Genomic DNA, 21,888 nt, shown 5'->3' with positions numbered 1-21,888 from the left:
ATTTACACCCGAACACCGTAAAAGGGATGGTGAATCTTTATTCCAACAACCTCCCATCTAAAGGCAACATGCCTAAAGGTAGAGGAAAGAATCAACTAAGTCTATGTTTGTACAAAGCTAAAATACACATATACTATCCAACCCCCATCATTTGGCGGCAATGAGCAAACCGATCTGTTGGAAGACCCTTCATGAGAAGGTTTGCAAGGTTATCATTTGTATGTACCTTGACAAGCTCAATGCTCTTGTTGCTAAGTTCATCCATGATAAAATGATACTTCACGTGTATGTGCTTTGTCTTTGCATGAAAAACAAGATTCCGTTCTAGCATGCTAGCACTCTAACTATTATAGTGGAGGATAGAAACCTCTATAATGTCAAGCTCTCTCACTAGATGTGAAAGCCATAACGCCTCTTTGCATGCCTCAGTGGTAGCCATGTACTCTGCCTCTGTAGTAGACAATGCAACACACTTTTGCATCTTGGATATCCAAGAGATTGCTCCACTTGTGAACATGAACACATATTCTAAAGTAGATTTCCTGTAGTCAAGATAACCAGCATAGTTTGCATCCGTGAAGCCAACAACAGTTGGCTTCTGCTTCCCAAAGCAGATATACAAATCCTTTGTGCCCTTAAGGTATCTCATAATACGCTTCATTGGTTCACAATCATAGTAACATGGAACGGGGACAGGGATGGGGTCGGGGACGGGGGACGGCTAAAAGCAAGGAACGGGAACGGGGGGTGGGACGCGGGAGGGAATGGCATACATAAATAGCATTTGAAAATGTATGTATATGATGTGGTGGATGGATGTGTGGGCATAGTAATAAGGGATGCCCATTTTGTAGCTTCTCAGAGGTCCGAGTCCCATCTCCATGTTAGAGCCCCCTCTCATGGTAATAGGGGATGGCAATTTATTATTATTGTCCCCGTGGGCCCGTCCCTATTCCCATCCCTATCCCCAAACCGGTCCCATGTTACAGTGTGTGTGGGTGAATGTATACTACCAAGGAACATGCAAAAAAACCACCCCCTAAAAGACACCCACTTCCACAAACCAAAAAGAAAAAAGAAAAAAGAAAAAAAAAAGTCAAAAACATCCCCTAACAGGGGACGAGATAGGGGACGGCCGGGACGGGGGGACAGTTGTTGGGGACGGGATAGGGGATGTCCCCATCCCATTTTGGCGTCCCCATTCGGCCCATCCGTTCGGGACGTCGTTCCCACGTCCTTGGGCCTCAGGACGGCCGTTCCTTGTTACTATGTTTGCAATGCTTTTTGCCAGGATATGCCATATACCTGCTAACCACTCCCACTGCAAATGCAATGTCAGGACGTGTAGCAACCATAGCGTACATTAAGCTACCAACAACTGAAGCGTAAGGTATCTTGACCATTTCAGCTTTTCCATTATCAGATGTAGGGCTGTCATCTGGACTAAGTTTCACATATGGAGACAATGGTACACCAATAGCTTTTCCCTCTCCATATTGAAATGCTACAAAACCTTAGTAACATACTTCTGCTGTGATAGATAAAGAAAACCCTTCGATCTGTCTCTGAGTATATGCATGCCAAGAATGTGATTGGCCTTACCAAGATACTTCATATTAAAGCTATCGTGTAAACTTTGCTTCAAGGAGTCCATAAAGTGTGGATTTTAGTTTTGTAAATTTGTTAATTGTTGTAATTAGTGCTTAATCAAGTTACTTACCACCCTATCCGAGAAGGAAGGTTGGTTTGACATTCCAGTATAAACAATAGATAATACTGAGAATTAGCCTTGAGCTATCACTAGAAACCCATTGGATGCATTTATAACTCATATTTCTCAACTGTTTTGATTTCACAACCATAGTAAAGCATATTTTAGCATAAATCATGGCTGAAATTGTCAATTGCATTTGGTCACATGCTACTATCCATGGAGCAAGTTGTAAACTATTGAAAAGTGAGCATAATTTGATCATAACCTGATCACCTCCTGATTTAAAAACTGACCACAATTTGTTGCAAATGTGACATGGTTAGACAATAGTGGCCAATGTTGTGACTGTGATGCCTTATGGAAATTTTAGTGCAGTATGCTTTTTCTTTGGCACAATGCAGTGTAATTGAGGACGATTGTAGGGATTCCAAGGGGGAGGTCTGTCACGGTGGTGTTAGATTTGGGCCTAGACCAATGTATTGGCCACTAATGTTAGTGGTGATATTAGAGACTAGATATTAATTAATCAATTAATGCCAGTCTAAGGGTCAATAATTGCTTAGGGATACTTGAAAGACAAATTGGTTGGTGAAATTGATTTTGTGAGTATTTGAATAATCATTAAATTAATTTTCAAAAAATTAACTCAATAAGTTGGATAATATTGGAAAATGGGATTAGAAGGCTGCCACTTGGCAAAACTTACCTATGCAAGTGGGAAAAACGTTTTTAGGGGCTTGCGAAGTCTATTCCAGCCGTTGTGATAGAGAAGGAGGTTGTTAGAGAGCAAGGAGAGACTGCTGATGTGATTTCAGCTACCAAGGACTAGTCCTATAGCATGTGACAACAGCTTGGTGTCCTCTAGGAGCAAGTCACAGCAGTCCAAGGTCCTTATGGTGAAGATGACAACAAACAAGTGGAAGCCATCAGTCTTTCTGGTGGTCCTAAGCTGTAGATGACAACTTCCATGGCTGTTTGAGCGAGGTAGCAATAGTTTTTCAGTGTTTTTTTTAATGAAACTCTGAAAGTTCTCTCTCATCCCCTAGCCATTTCTCAAGTTATCTCAGCATTTTCCAGTAGTTTGAGCCTTCAGAGGAAGAGATTTCAGTTAACCTATGTTGTAAATCTTAATTTATAGTAGAAAATAGGGTTTTGATTGTTGTCTCGGGATGCGTGCTCAGAATTGAGAGCCTAGAACTTGAATTCTAGCAGCTGAAATTGAGGAATTTGAGGGAGATTCAAGAGATCAGCCAGCCAATATCAGATTTGGGGCTAAATTTGTCTTTCAAGGGGAGAAGGGTGAAAGCCAATCCCTAAGCAAACCAAGGGGCAAATTGGTTTGGAGGTTTGTTGGTTAGTTTTGATAGCAAGAGGCACTTAGATTAGTGGAGAAGATGAGAGGTTCTCAGTTGTACTTCTTTCATTGGCAATATAAGATAAAGAAATATTGTAAGGGACGTTAGTTTTGGGGCCAACCGGGTGTCCAATATCCAAGATTAAAGTGGTAGAGTGCGCATTTTCAGTTTATGTGCATTTTATGCTTGCTGTAATTAGTGCTTAATTAGGTTATTTATCACTCTATCCTAAGAGGAAGGCTGATTTTACTTAATGTAGAGATTACGAGCAATTGGACTAGTACCATGCACAAGGAGCTTGCTTGAGACCATGAAGAGCCTTATGCAACTTGTAGAGCATATGCTCTTCTCCCTTTAATACAAACCTTGGAGATATTGAAACATAAACATCCTCATGTAGATCTCCATTCAAAGATGCTGCCGTGATATCCAATTGATGTATTTTCCATCCATAATTTATAGGCATAGCAATGACACATCTCATTGTACTCATATGGGATGTAGGAGCAAAGGTTTCCTCATAATCTATGCTCTTTTTCTATGCATAGCCTTTTGTTACCATAGCAAGTCATCTATGGAGTATTTGACACACGTTCGGAGGGTGTTTGACATATTGAAAGAGCATCGACTCTTTTCTAAGGAGAGAAAATGCATGGATCTATCTTTGCAGGTATGTGAGTTTTTGATTCTTATCAATTCGTTTGCCTCAACTCTTCTTGCTGAAGTGTGCCTTGTACTTGTCATTAGTGCCATTGGCCTTACGTTTTGAGTTTGAAAACCCATTTTGTGCTAATAGCCTTTTTACCAGGTGGTAAATTGAGAAGATTCCATATAGAGGTAGTGGCAATAGAGTCTACTCTTCTTGTATGCCATGCATCTGATGTACATCTTGTTAGGCTTTGTCCAAGGAGATGGGCTCATCATTATCTAACAGTGAGCTCATGAATACATGCTCATCATAAACATCATCTACTTCTGTAAAATTAGCCAAATGTGCCCCCCCTGCATTACGTGTTGCATGCCAATCTACTTGCTAGAGAGTTTGTAATATCCATCTAGGGACTATTTTAGCAGCCCTTTCATGCTGTATTCCATCTTCCATTGCATGAGGCAATCCAAGATAAAGTGCTTGTTATTCAGGAGCATGTGGTGTAGCAACAACTTGCTATAATATGTCTGTCCAGCCATTTATAGCAAGTGCGGACCCCACCCTCAAATACATCACCCATGTCATGGGTGGCTGGCATCTCAAACTGATATTGTGAAAATGTTGCATTTTCATCGAAGATAACATCTTGACTAACAAATACTTTCTTTGTGCATGGATCATACAAATGATAGCCTTTGCTCTTGGAATTGTAGCCAATAAAAATACATTTTACCTCTTTTATCATCGAGCTTTTCACGAACCCCTTTCGGAACATGTGCATAGGCTATACATTCAAACACTTGAAAGTAATCAACCTGGGTTTCTTTCCCTACCAAGGCTCAAACAAGGTGATCGTCTTTAGTGCTTTTGTGGGTGCACAATTTAAGACATAATTTGTACACTAAAGGCTCTCAAGCCAAAACTTGTGTGGCAGCACTTTGCTCTTAAGCATAGAATGAGCCATTTCCATAAGTGCCCAATTTTTCCTCTTACCAACACCATTTTGCCGAGGTGTTATCATGACAGTGACTTGATGCGTGATGCCATTTCAAGTAAAATGTCTCGAAGGCACAAGACATGTATTTCCCTCCCCATCTGTGCGAAGTGTTTGCGCCTTCAAGCTAGTTTTAGCCTCAAGCTTTGCAACAATATGTTTAAAATGCATAAACACATCAGATTTTGCTTTTAGCCCATACAACATGTATACCTTGAGTAGTCATCAATAAAAGTAACAAAATAAAGATGACCCCCAAGTGCACGTGTCCTCATGGGACCACAAACATTGGAGTGTATCAATTGCATTTTCAGAACAACACCCATAACACCATCTTTTTGAAAGAAAACTTGTGTATTTTTCCCAAAATACATCCTTCACATGCATGGGCAGGTGGGATCTCCATAGGAGGCAATGCATCTACCATCTGACATCGTTGAAGGGTCATTAGATTGCCAAAACTCATGTGTCCATAGCGGGCGTGCCAAAGCTCCACATTCTACGTTGCGGATGAAAGAGTACTAACTGCGAGAGCGTCATGAGACCGTCTGTCAAACGTACCCAACAAAAAGAGACCCTTATGTAGGGTGTTGGATAATTTGAGGGCATAATCCATCTCTCTGTTTCTGACAATGCATTTGTGATCTTCAAAGATGATTTGAAAGCCATGCTTACTGAAAGCAGATATAGACAAAAGATTCTTTGCGATCCTGGGCACAAGTGAAACATCGAGAAGTATGAAATCTGAACCATCTAGAGTAGTAATAAAGACTGAACCAATGCCACATACATCATAATTGCTATTGTTTGCACATGTAACATGTTTCCTTGTAGGGGTTGAATGCAAAAATGTAAATAGATATTTCCTAGAAGTGATATGCTTGGATGCCCCATTATCAAAATACCACGTATGTTGTGTTTTAGTAGCATTAAATGCTGAATCAGCCATCAAATAATCAAAATTTCATGTTAAAAATGCATAATCCTCCTCCATAAAATTGGTTGTAGCATCATCATCATTAGAAGATTTGCTAGTCGATGTCTCCTGGATAGCCAAACCGGAGTCTTTCTTCTTTTCTTTGGCCAATCGCTTCGGGCATTTATCAATATAATGATCGGGCTTTTTGCAGTAACAATTTCTCTTTTCCTCTACTTTACTTTCCCCTTGCCTTTGTACTTTGAGAGCATGGCTACATCACTTGAACACATTGCAACTATCTTCTAAGTTTGTTCCTCTTGTAACAAGAGGCCTTCCAATTCCACAAATATAAGGGGCTGCTGCTCCCCATCTTTTACGTAGATAAGATGTCTTGGCTTCATTATGCACTACAAACCTACATTCTAGCACATCCTAAGCTGCTTTTCAGTTCTTACAAGACCGAATATGTAGAATAATTGCTCTCTTTACTAACAAGGCAATCAATGATAGGGGCTATGCATTCTTGGAGTCCCACCTCCGCTGATCATCTGTAGGAGTTGTTGTAGATCGCCACTGACATAGCCCCATAAATCCTTCTCCACAAGAAGATTACACACCATAAAGCTCCACAGAGGGTAGTTGATGTTATGTAGCTTTTTCTCGAGTGAGGACACCTAGGCCCTTGATGTGCCATGTTGCTTGTGATACACAAAAATTAGTAGCCAAATACTTCATACTGAAGTATAAAATATACTCTGTTGAGTACCAAAAATCCCCACATGGGATTGGAATGCAAGTACAAACTATAAAACTGTCATAATTCTTGACAAATGTGCCCAAAAAAATTGCACAAATCAGCACTTAGCGTGCAATTTATAGTGATAAAATGCTGTACTGCACTCGCCTCGAGACGCATGCCAAAAAAACAATTTACAACAATTTGATGCTGAAACTTCCCAATTTTTACCGAAATCCAAAAATTCACTGCCAAATCTTACATATGCAGCAAGTGAATGTTGGTGTAACACTTGTTCCCTGTTTGGGACTGCGTGTCGGGCAAAAGCCCCAAAATTTTTTTAATAAAAAAAATTGAAGAAATTTATACCTTACAGTCTAAAATTTTGCTGAAATGAAACTTAAAATCCCCAAATTTCTTGCACAAATCTTGAAGAAATCGTGCAATCTTGGCATTTTCGGTGTAGATTCCCGCTTAGGACTGTAAATTTGGCAAAAGCCCCAAATTTTTGACATGTTTCACCTCCTCAGGTTGTGTGGCAAGTGGTTAAGGCGGAGGAGCATGTGTGCAAGTGGCTGAGATTGAGGAGGTGGCTGCTTTAGGATAGGGTGGTGCAGTGCAGCCAAGAGCGGCGTTGTAGAAGCAACGATGGCTATGCGGGCAGGGCATTGACAAGCTATGGCAGTGTTGCAAGTATTGTGGTGGCGGATAGGGCAGCGGCGCTGTTGTTGGACCACAGGTGGTGGACCACAGATGGAGCAAATGCACCGTCGGTGTTGAGCAGCAAAGTGGTAATTGGGGGCGGATAGTGGCTCTGTAGTAGGTGGCTTGCAGTTGATTGGTGGCAAGAGCTAACAGACGATGGTAGTCAGCTGGTTGGCACGTAGCTTGGCAAATAGGTGGGGGCGCGTTGGTAGACGGTAGCATTGAATGTAGCTAGGGCAACATGCAGCTAGTGGAGTAGTGGCAGCAGCTTCTCAAACTTTAGCAGCTCCTCCTCTTCCTTGCACGAGTGAAGTTGGTGGCAGCAAGACCTCGAGCGGAGCGGCAATGGTTGACGGTGGGTGAGCAGAACCCGTGTGCATACTGCTTTGATCCCAAATGTGGGAAACGACACTAGTTATGGAGAAGAGAGAAACGAGAGAGAGGGACAATGTGTGAGTTGAAGCAAAAGAGTAGATTGTACTTGTTGAATTGAAAGATAGAGTGAAAGTACGACTAATGTTTAGGTCAAAGGTTGACCTAACCAACCTCCCACCAACTAACTAGAGTTAGGATCATTTTCTCTAGAATCTAGTGTCACTACTTTAATCTCCTAAGACACTAGGTGTACACACCCTACATTGACTCTTTAACAAGTGTCCACACCACTCGAATTACATTGGGCAGTGCCTAGAATTGGCAAATTCTAATAAGAAATGCTAGCGAAACACCTTGTTACTCTACTTGAGCATAGTTCATTCTAACTTTGTCAATTGTGCCTAGCACCGCTAATATTTAGAACTTTTAAGTTCTAACCCTGTGAATTTCATTGCTAATTTGTATGATTGTACCCTTACTAGGCCTTTATTACCTTACATTTTTAAAGCTCTAATTCAACGTTTTGTGTGATTTGAAATTTGTAGCCATTTACTAGTCTTTGTTCCATTCCTCTAGCTAGCCATACCATGTTAAGTCCCAAGATCTTGATTTGCAAAAGATATGAGGATGGCTATACATCACAAAACACATGCTATGTATCATTGCTGGCATGTCAGTCTTTGCACTATAGTTCAGCAGGGCCTAAGCTCCATAAATGCTAGCAAATTGTCTTGTTAATCTACTTGAGCATATTTAATTCTAACTTTGTCAATTGTACCGCTAATCTTTAGAACTTTAAATTGTAACTTTGTGATTTGCATTTCTAATTTGTAGAATTTTAACCCTCACTAGGCCTTTATTAGCCTATATTTTTTAAAGCTCTAACTCAAGGATTTGTGTGATTGAGATTACTCTACACGTATGTTGTCCAAAATATCCATGTTCTTGTTACATAGCCATTTACTAGTCTTTGCTCAAATCCTACAGCTAGGCAAACTAGGTTTGATCCCAGGATCTTGATTAGCAAATGATATGAATGACTATCCATCACGTAAACACATGGTATGTATCATTGCTGGCACGTCTATGTTTGCACTTTAGTTCACGAACTAGCTCAACTAGTTTCATCCATGGACCCTAATGAGCAAAAGATACGAATATGACTTTCCAGCACAGGTCACATGGTATGCCATGTAATTGTTAGCCTGACTTTTAGAACTAAACATTTGTTTTGATTAATTATCTTATTTTGTTGTTTTAATGATTTGTGTTGATAAGAGAATTTTGAAGTCCTTTTATGACCCAGCATAGAGGCTAGGCATTGAGACTATTACCTATGCTAAGCTAGGTTTTGTGTGAGGAATGATTATATTTATCTGGTTCAGAAACTTCTGTGAGGCCCTTCAACCTTGGGTCCATTTTTTTGCATCAACTTAGCTAATGAGTGAATGTGTAGTGGTTCATTTGTGTTTTATGAAAAGATGTTTGCCCTTTTGTTGTGGCAGCTTGGATCGAGCAATTGAGCTGGATTATCACCTAGTTGAGTTTGATGATGTTCATTTTCACATTCAAGTAAGTTAAAGGTGACTAATTGCATAGTCATGGATTGTTATTTTGGGTTTCAAAATGGAAAAATGTCTCATTAGATGCTGGTAAATCCTGGCAGTATTTTTCTGCAAATTTGAGCAAATATGTATGTTTGAGTGACAAGGTCTAAGAAATTGGTGCAGTCATGAAAAACCGTAGACTTCAAGGTAGCCAGGTTGTGGAGGTTCCACATTGTCCAAACTGTTGAAAAGTGCACCCAAGAAAAGATTGTAGCATAAGGCTTCAATCTGACTGGTAAAGATCCAAAGAGCCACAAAAACATGCTACTTCCAAAATAAGGAAAATGGAGTCTGAGAATACAAGACACTTGCTGAATAAGCTCCTGCAAATGTGGACTGTGTATGCGTGCTGCACATATGTGCAAATGCACATGGACAGATTGGATATATTTGAATATGATATTTCATGAGCCATTTGAACTTTTTATGCTGCACTCACTAAGAATTTCATACATTTTATACATTTGATAGTTCCTACAATCTTTTTCTACAAAAAATGTGTGTGTAGTGAGTGCAGTGAGAATGGAGAGATTCAGCACCCTTGCAGCCTCCTGCCCTCTCTGCCGTGCTTTGACTGGGGCCTGGATGCTTACTTTGGGCTGTATGGCATCACAGCAGGCCACCTGCAGAAGCACACCATCCTGCAGGTCCTGTTTCAGCTGCATGGCACCCTCCTTGGGATCCTTCCTGCCTGTGACGCTTTCAGGTGACCTTCCAGCCTGCATGAACCTTTTTCAAGATCTTGTCTGTGTGCAATCATCTCAGTAACCTTTTGCCAGTGCTGCTCTCATTGAGGTCCTCCCTGCTTTTGTCTCTCTGTAAGAATCCCTCCTTAGCAACAACCCCTCCTCCTATGTAAAGCACATGTGTGATATAGGGCTCCCTATTTTAGTTTTCAATGAATGGAATCAGATTTTTAGCTGTATAGCCAAAGAGATAGGCTGACAAAAATCAATAAAAGGGAGCATCTGGTGCTTGACAGTGATCTTACATTGTCTTGTGCATGATGAGTTTCGGCTGGAGCACAATGTCTGTTTGATGCTTTGCATGAGGATTTAATTGAAGGAATAAATGGACTTATCCTTTGCCCTCTTTCAGTTACAAAATTAAATGCTGACTGCGATAAAAATTCCTATAAAAAGTTAAAAACCTTATTAGGATCATTTTATTTTCAACAAATGAAAATAAAATCATGATAACATGTGAAACTTGAAAATAATAAGGATACAGAACACTCTCTTACTTCTTTTGAAAATATATTAGGAGGAATTTCATGTGATATTTCCCCTGGTCTATTGGGTAGGGTCATAGTGTAGCCTACCCTTGTGAGATTACCTTTTTTGTATGATGGATTGGATCTTTGTCCCACCTCGCTACCAGTTCTCCAATACTTGCCAGTGGATGCAATACATGGGACGGTACATGATGCCTCTTGACTACTGAATGCGGGTGGACATGGCAAAAATGGGAATCTCTTTAATACAAGATGTGGTGGATGATGATGGAGAAGTGATTTTCTTTGTTGCTGTGTGTACTGATTATGGCTTGGGCATGCATTATAGGCCAATTACAAAAATTCAAGAGCTTATAAGACCTTTTGAGCTAGTTTCTCTAGTAGGTCAGATTTCAGGTTAGCTGATTGGAGTTTGTAGCATACGCACTGGCCAAAGCCTCTCTCCTTACAAATGCTGTGAGCTGAATTTGTTTATCGACATTCTATGCCTTCTCCTTGAATAATGCATTGTCACATTTGGTAATGCCTTTGGAGTGGTGAAGAAAGGGTTTGAAGTTTATATGGAAATTTAAACTCCCTCTTAAATCACGGCTTTTTATGGAGATGCTTCCTTGGCGTTTTGCCATTTGGTATTGCCTTTGTCTAGAGAAGGATTGCAAGTTTTGTTTGTGGATGTTTGCGGCTCCACTTGAAAGAATTCCCCATGTGTTGCAGTTTACCTTTATCCTCCTGATCTTATAATCAGTTTATTGAGCTAGTGGAGGCCATGCTTTCCTTCTTGTCCTTTTGGCAAATATTTTTAGATATATGGCATTATCTTTGCTCCTTTCAGGGCTCAGTTCTTTGCTTGGATTAGGTTTTGGACACTTTGGATCATTTGGAAATCTCTCAATTATGTGGTCAATGGTGGTACTATTATCGTTCCTTTTACTTTCTTTAGATCTCTACAATAGTCCCTTGTGACTATTATGGACTCTACGATATTGACCAGGATAGGTACTCTCTCATTTTTGACTTTGGCTACATTAAACACTAAATATAGCCATCCTTGTACATTGATATGATTCGGTGCAATGGTTGCAACAAACCAAATATAAGTTTGTGTGTGTCCACACATGCTTTACAAGAATCATTGTGCGATTATACTGTGCTTGGTGATGTTGATATTCCCACAGGTTGTTTTATAGTGATATTGATCTTTTGGTAGCATCGTTCGGTTGAATAAGACATCGGTTTCACCAAACATGCGTGTGGATCTCACCACCACTCCCCCCCCGGATAGGTACTCTCTCATTTTTGACTTTGGCTACATTAAACACTAAATATAGCCATCCTTGTACATTGATATGATTCGGTGCAATGGTTGCAACAAACCAAATATAAGTTTGTGTGTGTGTCCACACATGCTTTACAAGAATCATTGTGTGATTATGCTATGCTTGGTGATGTTGATATTCCCACAGGTTGTTTTATAGTGATATTGATGTTTTGGTAGCATCGTTCGGTTGATTAAGACATCGGTTTCACCAAACATCCGTGTGGATCCCCCACACCACCCCCCCCCCCCCCCCCCCCAAAAAAAAAGAAAAAAAAGAAAGAAAGAAAGAAAAAACACCCACCCACACACACACGCACACGCACACACACACACACATAGATTAATGTCCACTAAGGCCAAAGTTGGCTTGTGGGACTACCTAGAGCTATATACATCTAGCCCTATAGTTGGGGTATGAAGATGTAATAATCATTAGCTCCATCCAATTGAAATCGGTGGGTAGAATATATAATTTATCCATGAGGAGATAGTATAGGGGAAATGTATCTAGTTTTATCTTTGAGCTCTACCGGGTTCTAGTCATGGCATCGATGAATCTCTCTTATCTCTCTCAGGTATAACCTTTGTGCAATGCGTCTGGTACTCGCCTCTATGGTTAGTGTGGTGCTTTGATCTCCTCAGCTCTCTACATTGTCACCCCTCTCTATGTAGGTATTGTGTGTGTGCTTATTATTTGGAAGAAATCAGTGAGGTGTGATTGCCTACTCCCCCCTATGTAGTGCCATCTTGTAGTAATGATGTGCGGAGCCGTTGGATCTCAATTGGGAATTGACCTAAGTGGTACTGGTTTGGTGACTCCATGACTGATTTGAGAGAGGTGTCCTTTGTGAAGAGTGTGGGATACCTGGGCTAGACCGTATTGTACTGCAAATGTAATGCTCCTCGCTCTCCATCTCCTCATGATAGTCTCAAATCAGCTCGGCTTAGGGAATATGACCTACCCTCCTTGCCTTGATCTCAAGTTGATGAGATGAAACATTGAGCTCGCCAATGGCTATCCACATCTCATTTGGCATGTAGACATCCAAGTATCTAGGTTTCACATTAAAACCATTTATTGTGGTCCTCATGAAGTGGCCTCTGTAATAGGATATCTTCGTGGGAAGGGGCTACCGAGGTGAGATCCATGTGTGCTATGTGTAGCTAATTAAGATCTTGTTGCATGACCAAGTTCTTCTCCAAGTGGGAAAGGTGTATGAAGGGGGAGTTAGGGTCATACTGGAAGTGGGGGAGATGGTCCATGTCAGCAAGAGAAGACCAATTGGCAGCAACAAGTGACATCTATGGGCTGTTGAAACAGGGCAGCAACAGTAAACGATCGATTTTCTTCAGTTCTTTGCAAAGAAAGTCTGAAATTTCTCTCTCCTCAGCATTCTCTCTCATCTCCTAGCCTTTCTATAGCCTTGCTTTGAAGATTACAACATTGAGACCACCAGAGGTTGAAAAATTTCAGATTTCTTTGTTGTAAACCCTAATTTGCAGCAGAAATTAGGGTTTAGCAGTATCTTTGGGAAGTGTGCATGAAATTGGAAGCTCCAAGACTTGGATTTAACAGGGCTGAAGCTATTTCCAGTTAAGTTTAAGTGGAGAGACCAACAAATCAATGAATTTGGGGAATTTTTCATCTCCATCAAAGTGGGTGAAGGCCAATTGACTGCCCGAATCAAGCGGTAAATAAGATTGAAGACTTGCTGGTTATTTTGGATAGCAAGGGGAGTTAAAATACCGAAAGGGATTGGGAAAATCCCATTGTACATCAACTTCTTTTTCAATTAAGTTAAAGGAATACCGAAAGGGGCACCATGTGGGTAAACGCCAATTGATTGCCCGAATCAAGCGGTAAATAAGATTGAAGACTTGCTGGTCATTTTGGATAGCAAGGGGAGTTGGAATACCGAAAGGGATTGGGAAAATCCCATTGTATATTAGTTTCTTTTTCAATTAAGTTAAAGGAATACCGAAAGGGGCACCAGTTTTGGGGCCAACAGGGTGTCCATTGTCCAAGATTGTAAGTTAATTTGCATTTCTCAGTTTCGTAATAATTGTTGTTGCTGTAACTAGATTGTAATCAGGGAATTACCACCTATCCATAGAAGGAAGGTTGGTTTCAGTACCCCTATTTTGCACACAAAAGATAAGATTTTTGAGGTTGATCACTATGTCTAGAGCATGGACGTAGCTTATTGGAAGGTTAAGTTTGCACTTCAAAGATCACAAGATAATCGAAAGAGAGCAACTGATCATCATAGGTGTGTTTTGCACTTTGCAAAGGGTGATTATGTGTTGCTGCATTTTGAAAAAGCATGGTTGAAAAAGATGAAGGCCAAGGAGAGAGGCAAACTATCCTCAGTTGTTGCAGCTTTACCTTGATGCTTTCTAGTTAGAGCCGACTTTAGATTGGGCTTAGTCAGGTTCAGTAGAGTAGGGGTCCAGAGTATTACTTGATGCTCGTGAGCGAGCTAGCACCACTCCTTAGTGAAGGACAGCTCTAGATGTGGTGGATCTTGGATGTTTTCAGCATACAGTCACGGTATTGTAGCTAACAATATGTTTGCTAGGAGATCACTATTTAGTGTCCTAGGCACTATGTTTGATATGTATAAGGTATGGTTTATTATCTATAGCTTTGAAACTGTACATTTACGTTAGTTAATGATCATCAAGGGCTGATTATCGAATGTTGGTTTTCAGTGGATGGCCATTAGTTTTCAATGGTACTCAGCTGATTTTATGGACAGCAACATATGTTATGATGCCTGTCTTTCAGCCTACTTTCCCTTGGTAGGATAGGATGTTTGTGAAACCTAATGATTTTTCAGAAAAGGTCAGCTAATAAGATCTACCGTAAGACGGTAGAGGATAAGAGATGGGTTATTGAGAAAGCCAATAAAGTTTGGCGGGCTCGGCATAGCAAAGTGAAGTGACAAGATAGATTCAGTCAATTGTGGGGGTCCAAGATTCCTTATCAAGGGAAAGCTTTTATGTGGAGACTGCTTGCTGGAGGTCTTCCCATTGGGGATGTTATGTGCTTGCGAGATCTCACATGGCAGATGTATCGTTTGTACTACATGTGATGAGACTCCACTTCATCTCTTAATCTCCTACTCTCTAGCTAGACAGATTTGGAGCTTTGTTTCTTGTGCATGGACCTTGGTGACTCGACAATAGCAGACGCCCGTCCGGTTTTGGGTCCTGGGGAAGATCCCTTCTTGCTCCACTTTGCAATCAGATTGTCTTTGCCTCTTCCATTTTCTCAGATGGATAGCTCTATGGCACATTTGGTGCACCTGCAATGCCTTCCTTTTTGATTTGGCCTCAGGCATCTGTGGTCATTTGGCCTGTGTTCGAGGATTACTATTATGGTAGATCTCTTCCATGGTTTCAGCAGACCTGGTCGTCCCTGATGTGGCTGCTCCTTGACTGGATATTGTTTGCTCTATTTCTATTGTGTCGCCATCATGATGTTTGTGTGCTAGGTTTTGGTAGTGTTTTGGCTTGACATGTGAATTGTTGGGATTTCCTGGCTGGCCAGAAGCCCCACTTCATGTGACTTATTACCGTTCTGTTTGGTTGGCCTGAAGGCCTGATGTAAATTATCTCCATACGTTAATATACATTTATTCACCAAAAAAAGGAGAGAGAGAGAATGTGTGTGTCTGTGTGGGGTGGGTTTTGATGAGGTTTACTACATGTTCTGCAATAAAGAGAGTTTGTTTTTCTTTTTGAAAGTCCCAAGATATGTTTGAATGACTTTTTTGCATTTTAATATCACTGTTGTTGCATCTGATAAGTTGTAAACCTTCTTCAGTCATCCGCCAGTGATCAACATTCGATGATTCTGTCAATAGCACTTCCCTCGCCACCTCCTGAGGCTGTTTTGTCAGGGGGCCTTCCATTTGGAGCAGTTGAAGCTGTAAAAGCTGCATGTGCGCCTGCAGCGCAAATAATCGACCCAGCTGAACCTGGCTTTCAACTGACAATAAGAATTGATCTTGCGAACTTGCCATCAGATGAAGGTTCTTGGTGTTTCTTGTTGAAGGTTATTGGCATCATTGTGTTTAATGATTGCATTAAAAGCAACTTCTCAATCTTAAAGATAGTGATTAGCAGATATTATACCTTTTTTGGAACCTCATCCTTCAACTCAGCTGTTTCTCTTGTTTTGTGTTGTAGATGAGCGTGTACAGTTGATGGTCAGATTTGCCTGTCTACGAGTGATAGTAATGGGAGCACCTTTAAGGGAAGTATTAAAGCATCTGGCTGCCAAAGTCATTGCGCCTGACGCAGACCGTCTAATGGCAGTAGTACATCGTCCAAGAGAGTCTTTCTTTGTGATTCCACAGGTGATCAACACATTCATAAGTTGGAAAACTATTGTGACTCTGAAAGATCTACGTTTCCAACTCACTGCCTCAACCTGATCTTTTTTGTTTGCTTGCATGTCTCTGGTGTTTTCTTTCTTTGCTGATGGAAAATCTTTGTTGGCTCAATTCAAATGCATTTTATTTCTAAAGCGTAACATAAGCTCTGTTGAATTACTTTTTCTTTCTGATTCTGTGGTTAATAGACATCTAGTCTGCTTGCAAGGATACTTTAAGGGATAAGTTACCTCAATTATAACTGTAGCTTTTCAATCTTTGTTGTTGTCAAGTATGCACTTTGTGGCTCAAACAAAACAGCTACATTTTATCGATTGAGACTCTGCTCCTTTTCTATTGTTGAATGTGCTTGTAAATTAATATTTGATGTATTGGTCCTCTGTTAGCATGGCATTTGCAAGCTCTGATGATAGTGACAGAAACATGTAAACCTAAATTATTTCTATTTATGTCTAGTTCATTCTCAGTCGACTGTTCATTGGCAAGGATTAGGTGAACATTGTCTGTTAGGAAAGCCTATTTGCAGTTTCTGTTTACAATTTTAGGGTTTTCTTTTTTCCATCTGCTAGATTGCTTGTTATTTGTCCGAAGTTTGCAACTTTTTTGTGGGTGCTCTCTCTGAAATTGCTTCTGATGTGTATGTTGGGGGGGGGGGTGTGTTTGGAACGTACAGATTTAAAGCAGTGTCTGTTCTTGGTACAAGAATTTGAGTGTGTTTATTGGTTTTGTGCATACCTTCTGAAACGGGCCATATCTGATTGGCACATGCTCTATAAAGGGGCGCCCTTCCCCAAAACAAGGGCATTCACTAGGATGCTAAAATAGTGTCTGTGTATGATGTCCAAGCACGTCATATTACTTAACCTCCATACAAGTTGCACTATCCTTTGAAAATAAACACCCCCCCAAAAAAAGGACAAATATGAGGTCCAGTTTTTTTACTGCTGCTAGTAGTGGATCTTGTTATGGATCATAAGCAAAGTGCATGTTTGGTTTTAGGATTGGCTGAAGTTTTGGGCTTTATGGATGATAATAACAGCCTATAATCTCAAGTTGTTTCATCGTGCAGACAGTCAGGATTACATCTTGCAGAATCCCACTAAGACAATGCCTATATGATGTCTAAGCTGGGTCAGGTTGACCAGCAACCGTTTTCAGTTTCATACCCTCTCTCTGTAATATCAAGGGGCCTTCATACCTGTATATGTGTACATTATGTGACCTGGATTTGGCAGAATGTGGAGCCTGAGCAGCAGTTGTTTCAATTCCATAGTGTCAGTATGTAATTGCAATGAACCTTCCTATTTGTGGGTGTGCTCATTGTCTGCCCTGGATCTGGCAGAATGTGTGACCAGTATTTGCCGTGGCCTAATGCATGCCAAAACAGGGCTAAATTGTCATACAGCTCTCTAAGCTCACCAAACAGTTTTCTGCTAGGAGCCTTGAGCAAGTTGCAACATGATCCCAAATTTTTGAAGCTGTCTGTGTATCTGCATATCGGCATAAGCAAACTCATTAGTCTGATTTTCTTGAAAAAACAGTCATTCATGTCGTAAAGCTTTAGCATGCACTCTGTCAGAGCAGACGCTGAATGAGGTCTGCTTATGATTGTCCATGCCTATCATTTTACTTGAATTTGGTGCCCGCAAGTACAATCAAGCCCTCCCTTTCACCTCCCCTTCACCTTTCTTCCCCCTTTACCTTCACATGGATCATATATGACTGGCACATGCTTTATAAAAATGCCCTCCTCCCAAATAAGGGCGCCCTAGGATGCTGAATGATGTTTGCTTATGATTGTTTAAGCATGTTGTATTAGTTGACCTTCATACAAAGTTGCACAATCTTTGAAAAAAATTTCAACTATCCAAAACTTACCCTGGCTTCCCTTCCGTGCCCCCCACCAGCAGCAGTAGTTTCAATCCGATGATTTGGTATGCAATTTCAAGGAACCTTACTGTTTTAGTCTGATTTTCTGGAATAAACAGTCACTCATGCTGCAAAGCTTTAGCATGCAGTTGGTCAGAGCAGGATGCTGAATGATGTTTTAGTCTGATTTTCTGGAATAAACAGTCACTCATGCTGCAAAGCTTTAGCATGCAGTTGGTCAGAGCAGGATGCTGAATGATGTCTGTCTATGATGGTCCATACCTATCATATTACTTGACCTCCATACAAAGTTGCACTTTCTTTTGAAAATCAAAGAAATTCTTATTTGATTTATCTTTGAAGCCATCTGCAGATCTCCATAAACAAACTCATTAGTTTCATTTTCTTGAGTAAACAGTCATTCATGTTGCGAAGCTTTAGCGTGCACTTGGTCAGAGCAGGATGCTAAATAATGTCTGTCTACGATGGTCCATGCCTAGCATATTACTTGACTGACATACAAAGTTGCACTATCTTTCAAAACTCCACCAAATTCTTATTCAAACATGCAGCCTGCCACACCTTCTGTGCCGACAAGTACAATCACCACCCCACACACCCACCTTCCCCTATTTGTGGGTGGTTTTGGTGATAGGAGCCTTGAACAAGTTGCAACACAATCCTCTGTCTTTGAAGCTGTCTGCATATCCGCAAAACAAACTCATTAGTCTGATTTTCCTGAATAAATAGTCATTCATGCAGGAAAGCTTTAGCATGTAGTTGGTCAGAGCAGGATGCTGAATGATGTATGTCTATGATGCTCCATGCCTATTATATAACTTGACCTCCATACAAAGTTGCACTCTGTTTCAAAACTCAACCAAATTCTTATTTGATCCATCTTTGAAGCTGTCCGCATATCTGCATAAACAAACTCATTATTCTGATTTTCTTGAATAAACAGTTATTCATGCTGTGAAGCTTTATCATGCACTTGGTCAATGCAGGATGCTGAATGATGTCTGTCTATGATGTCCATGCCTATCATATCACTTGACCTCCATCCAAAGTTGCACTATTATTCAAAACTAAACCAAAGTCCAATTCAAACATGCAGCCTGCCACACCTTCTGTGCTCACATTTACAACCACCACCCCACACACCCACTGTAGCAGCGTGCCCCCTTCCCCCTTCAAGTGGGTCATACCTGACTGGCACATGCTCTAAAAAGGCTCCCCCTCCAAAATAGGGCCATGCTAGGATGTGGAATGATGTTTGTCTATGATGGGCCATGCATGTTGTATTAGTTGACCTTCACGATACAAAGTTGCACAATGTTTGAAAAGTCAACTGTCCAATACTTAAAACTGGCTTTCCCTCTGTCCCCATTAACCAGAAGTAGTTCCATTTCCATAATATTGGTATGTAATCTCAGGGAACCTTCCTATTTGTGGGTGTGTACATTGTCTGCCCTGGATTTGGCAGAACGTGTGGCCAAGGTTTTTCATGGCCTAATGCGTGTTGAAACAGGGCTAAATTGCCATGCAGGTCTCCGTGCTCAGCAGACACTTCTCTTTTCTGCTAAGAGCCTCGAACAAGCTGCAACACAATCCTTCATCTTTGAAGCTGTCTGCATATCTGGATAAAGAAACTCATTAGCCTGATGTTTTTGAATTAACAGTCATTCATGTTGCAAAGCTTTAGCATGCAGTTGGTCGAAGCAGGATGCTGCATGATGTCCATGTCTATCATATCATTCGACCTCCATACAAAGTTGCCATGGCCTAATGCGCATTGAAACAGGGATAAATTGCTATGCAGCTCTTGATGGTCAGCAGACATTTTTTAATGCTAGCAGTCTTGAACAAGTTGCAGCACACCTTTTTTCTGCTAGCAGCCTTGAACAAGTTGCAACACAATCTCCTATCTTTGCAGAAGTGTGCATATCTCTATAACAAACTCACTAGTCTGATTTTCTTGAATAAACAGTCATTCATGTTGAAAGCTTTAGCATGCAGTTGGTCAGAGCAGGATGCTGAATGATGTCTGTCTATGATGGTCCATGCCTATAATATTACTTGACCTCCATACAAAGTTACTGTCTTTCAAAACTCGACCAAATTCTTATTTGAACAGGCAGCCTGTCACACCTTCTGCGCTCACAACTACAACCACCCAACCAAAAACAACTCCAACCCCACCACCCCCACTTTTCCTTTTGTCCTTTTTCCCCCCACTTTTTACTTTTTGAGTGCATCACACCTGACTGGCACAGGATTCTATAAAGGTGCCCCTACTTCAAAATAAGGCCATGCTAGGATGTGGAATGATGTTTGTCTATGATGGGCCATGCACATTGTATTAGTTGACCTCCGTCATACAAAGTTGCACAATGTTTGAGAATTCAACTATCCAATACTTAAAACTGGCTTCCCCTCTGTCCCCATTAACCAGAAGTAGTTCCAATTCCATAATATTGGTATGTAATCTCAGGGGACCTTCCTATTTGTGGGCGTGTAGATTGTCTGCCCCGGATTTGGCAGAACGTGTGGCCAAGGTTTTCCATGGCCTAATGCGTGTTGAAACAGGGCTAAATTGCCATGCAGCTCTCCGTGCTCAGCAGACACTTCTCTTTTCTGCTAAGAGCCTCTAACAAGCTGCAACACAATCCTTCATCTTTGAAGCTGTGTGCATATCTGCATAATCAAACTCATTAATCTGACATTTCTGAATTAACAGTTATTCATGTTGCAAAGCTTTAGCATGCAGTTGGTTGGAGCAGGATGCTGAATGATGTCCATGCCTATCATATTGCTTGACCTCCATCAAAGTTGCCATGGCTAATGTGTGTTGAAACAGGGCTAAATTTCCATGCAGCTCTCCATTCTCAGCAGACACTCTTTTCTGCTAGGAGCCTCGAACAAGTTACAACATAATCCTCTTATCTTTGAAGCTGTCTGCATATCTGTGCAACCAACTCATTAGTCTGATTTTCTTGAATAAACTGTCATTCATGTTTCAAAGCTTTAGCATGCACTTGCCACTTGGTCAGAGTAGGATGCTGAATCATGTGTGTCTATGATCGTCCATGCCAATCATATTACTTGACCTCTATACAAAGTTGCAGTATCTTTCAAAACTCAATGAAATTCTTATTCGAACACATAGCCTGCCACATCTTCTGTGCTCACAAGTACAATCACCACCCCACACCCCCTTTTTGCCCCCTGGTCCCCCTCTTCACTTTTCAAATGCATCATACCTGACTGGTACAGGGTCTATAAAGGCACACCTACTCCAAAATAAGGCCCTAGGATGTGGTATGATGTTTGTCTATGATGGGCCATGCATGTCGTATTACTTGATCTTCATCACGTGTGTCTACGATGGTCCCTGCCTATCATATTACTTGGCCTCTATACAAAGTTGCAGCATCTTTCAAAACTCAACCAAATTCTTATTTTGAACACATAGCCTGCCACACGTTCTGTGCTCACCAGTACAATCACCACCCCACACACCCACCTTTTGGCTCCCCGGCCCCCCTTTTCTCTTTTCAAGTGCATTGTACCTGATTGGCACAGGGTCTGTAAAGGCGCCCCTACTCCAAAATAAGGCCACCCTAGGATGTGGAATGATGTTTGTATATGATGGGCCATGCATGTCGTATTACTTGACCTCCACCATATAAAATTGCACAATGTTTGAAAATTCAACTATCCAATACTTAAGACTGGCTTCCCCTCTGTCCCCTTGATCAGAAGTAGTTCCAATTCCATAATGTTGGTATGTAATCTCAGGCAACCTTCCTATTTGTGGGCGTGTACATTGTCTGTCCTGGATTTGGCAGAACGTATGGCCAAGGTTTTCCATGGCCTAATGCGTGTTGAAACAGGGCTAAATTGCCATGCAGCTCTCCGTGCTCAGCAGATAGTTCTCTTTTCTGCCAAGAGCCTCAAACAAGCTGCAACACAATACTTCATCTTTGAAGTTGTCTGCATATGTGCATAAT

At 41.0% G+C, this 21,888-nt stretch overlaps 1 protein-coding gene and 2 non-coding genes across 7 annotated transcripts in view; all 3 read left to right on the top strand.

Moving 5' to 3' along the window:
* Window positions 1–21,888, top strand: part of DIS2 (Arp2/3 complex, 34 kD subunit p34-Arc) — a 90,455-nt gene that overhangs the window by 20,542 nt on the left and 48,025 nt on the right. For 2 of the 5 annotated variants that reach the window (XM_087690132.1, XM_087690131.1), the window contains exons 3-5: window positions 8,953–9,019; window positions 15,436–15,643; window positions 15,801–15,970. In XM_087690132.1, the coding sequence (XP_087546258.1) occupies window positions 8,953–9,019; window positions 15,436–15,643; window positions 15,801–15,970 (445 nt within the window). Of the gene's footprint in view, window positions 1–8,952; window positions 9,031–9,605; window positions 9,761–15,435; window positions 15,644–15,800; window positions 15,971–21,888 lie in introns of those variants that run through there. The other 3 variants (XM_087690134.1, XM_087690135.1, XM_087690133.1) reach the window with 3 other exon arrangements.
* On the top strand, window positions 20,419–20,543 carry LOC148028332 (small nucleolar RNA snoR86). The gene has a single exon (XR_015692738.1). It is a non-coding gene; the product is annotated as a small nucleolar RNA snoR86 (small nucleolar RNA).
* On the top strand, window positions 21,726–21,850 carry LOC148028331 (small nucleolar RNA snoR86). The gene has a single exon (XR_015692736.1). It is a non-coding gene; the product is annotated as a small nucleolar RNA snoR86 (small nucleolar RNA).

This window comes from Lygodium microphyllum, chromosome 12, assembly GCF_053477565.2.
Source record: "Lygodium microphyllum isolate KBCC chromosome 12, Lygodium_microphyllum_v1.1.10, whole genome shotgun sequence".
In the NCBI taxonomy this organism is placed as follows: Eukaryota; Viridiplantae; Streptophyta; class Polypodiopsida; order Schizaeales; family Lygodiaceae; genus Lygodium; species Lygodium microphyllum.
This window is presented reverse-complemented; position numbering and strand designations above follow the sequence as displayed.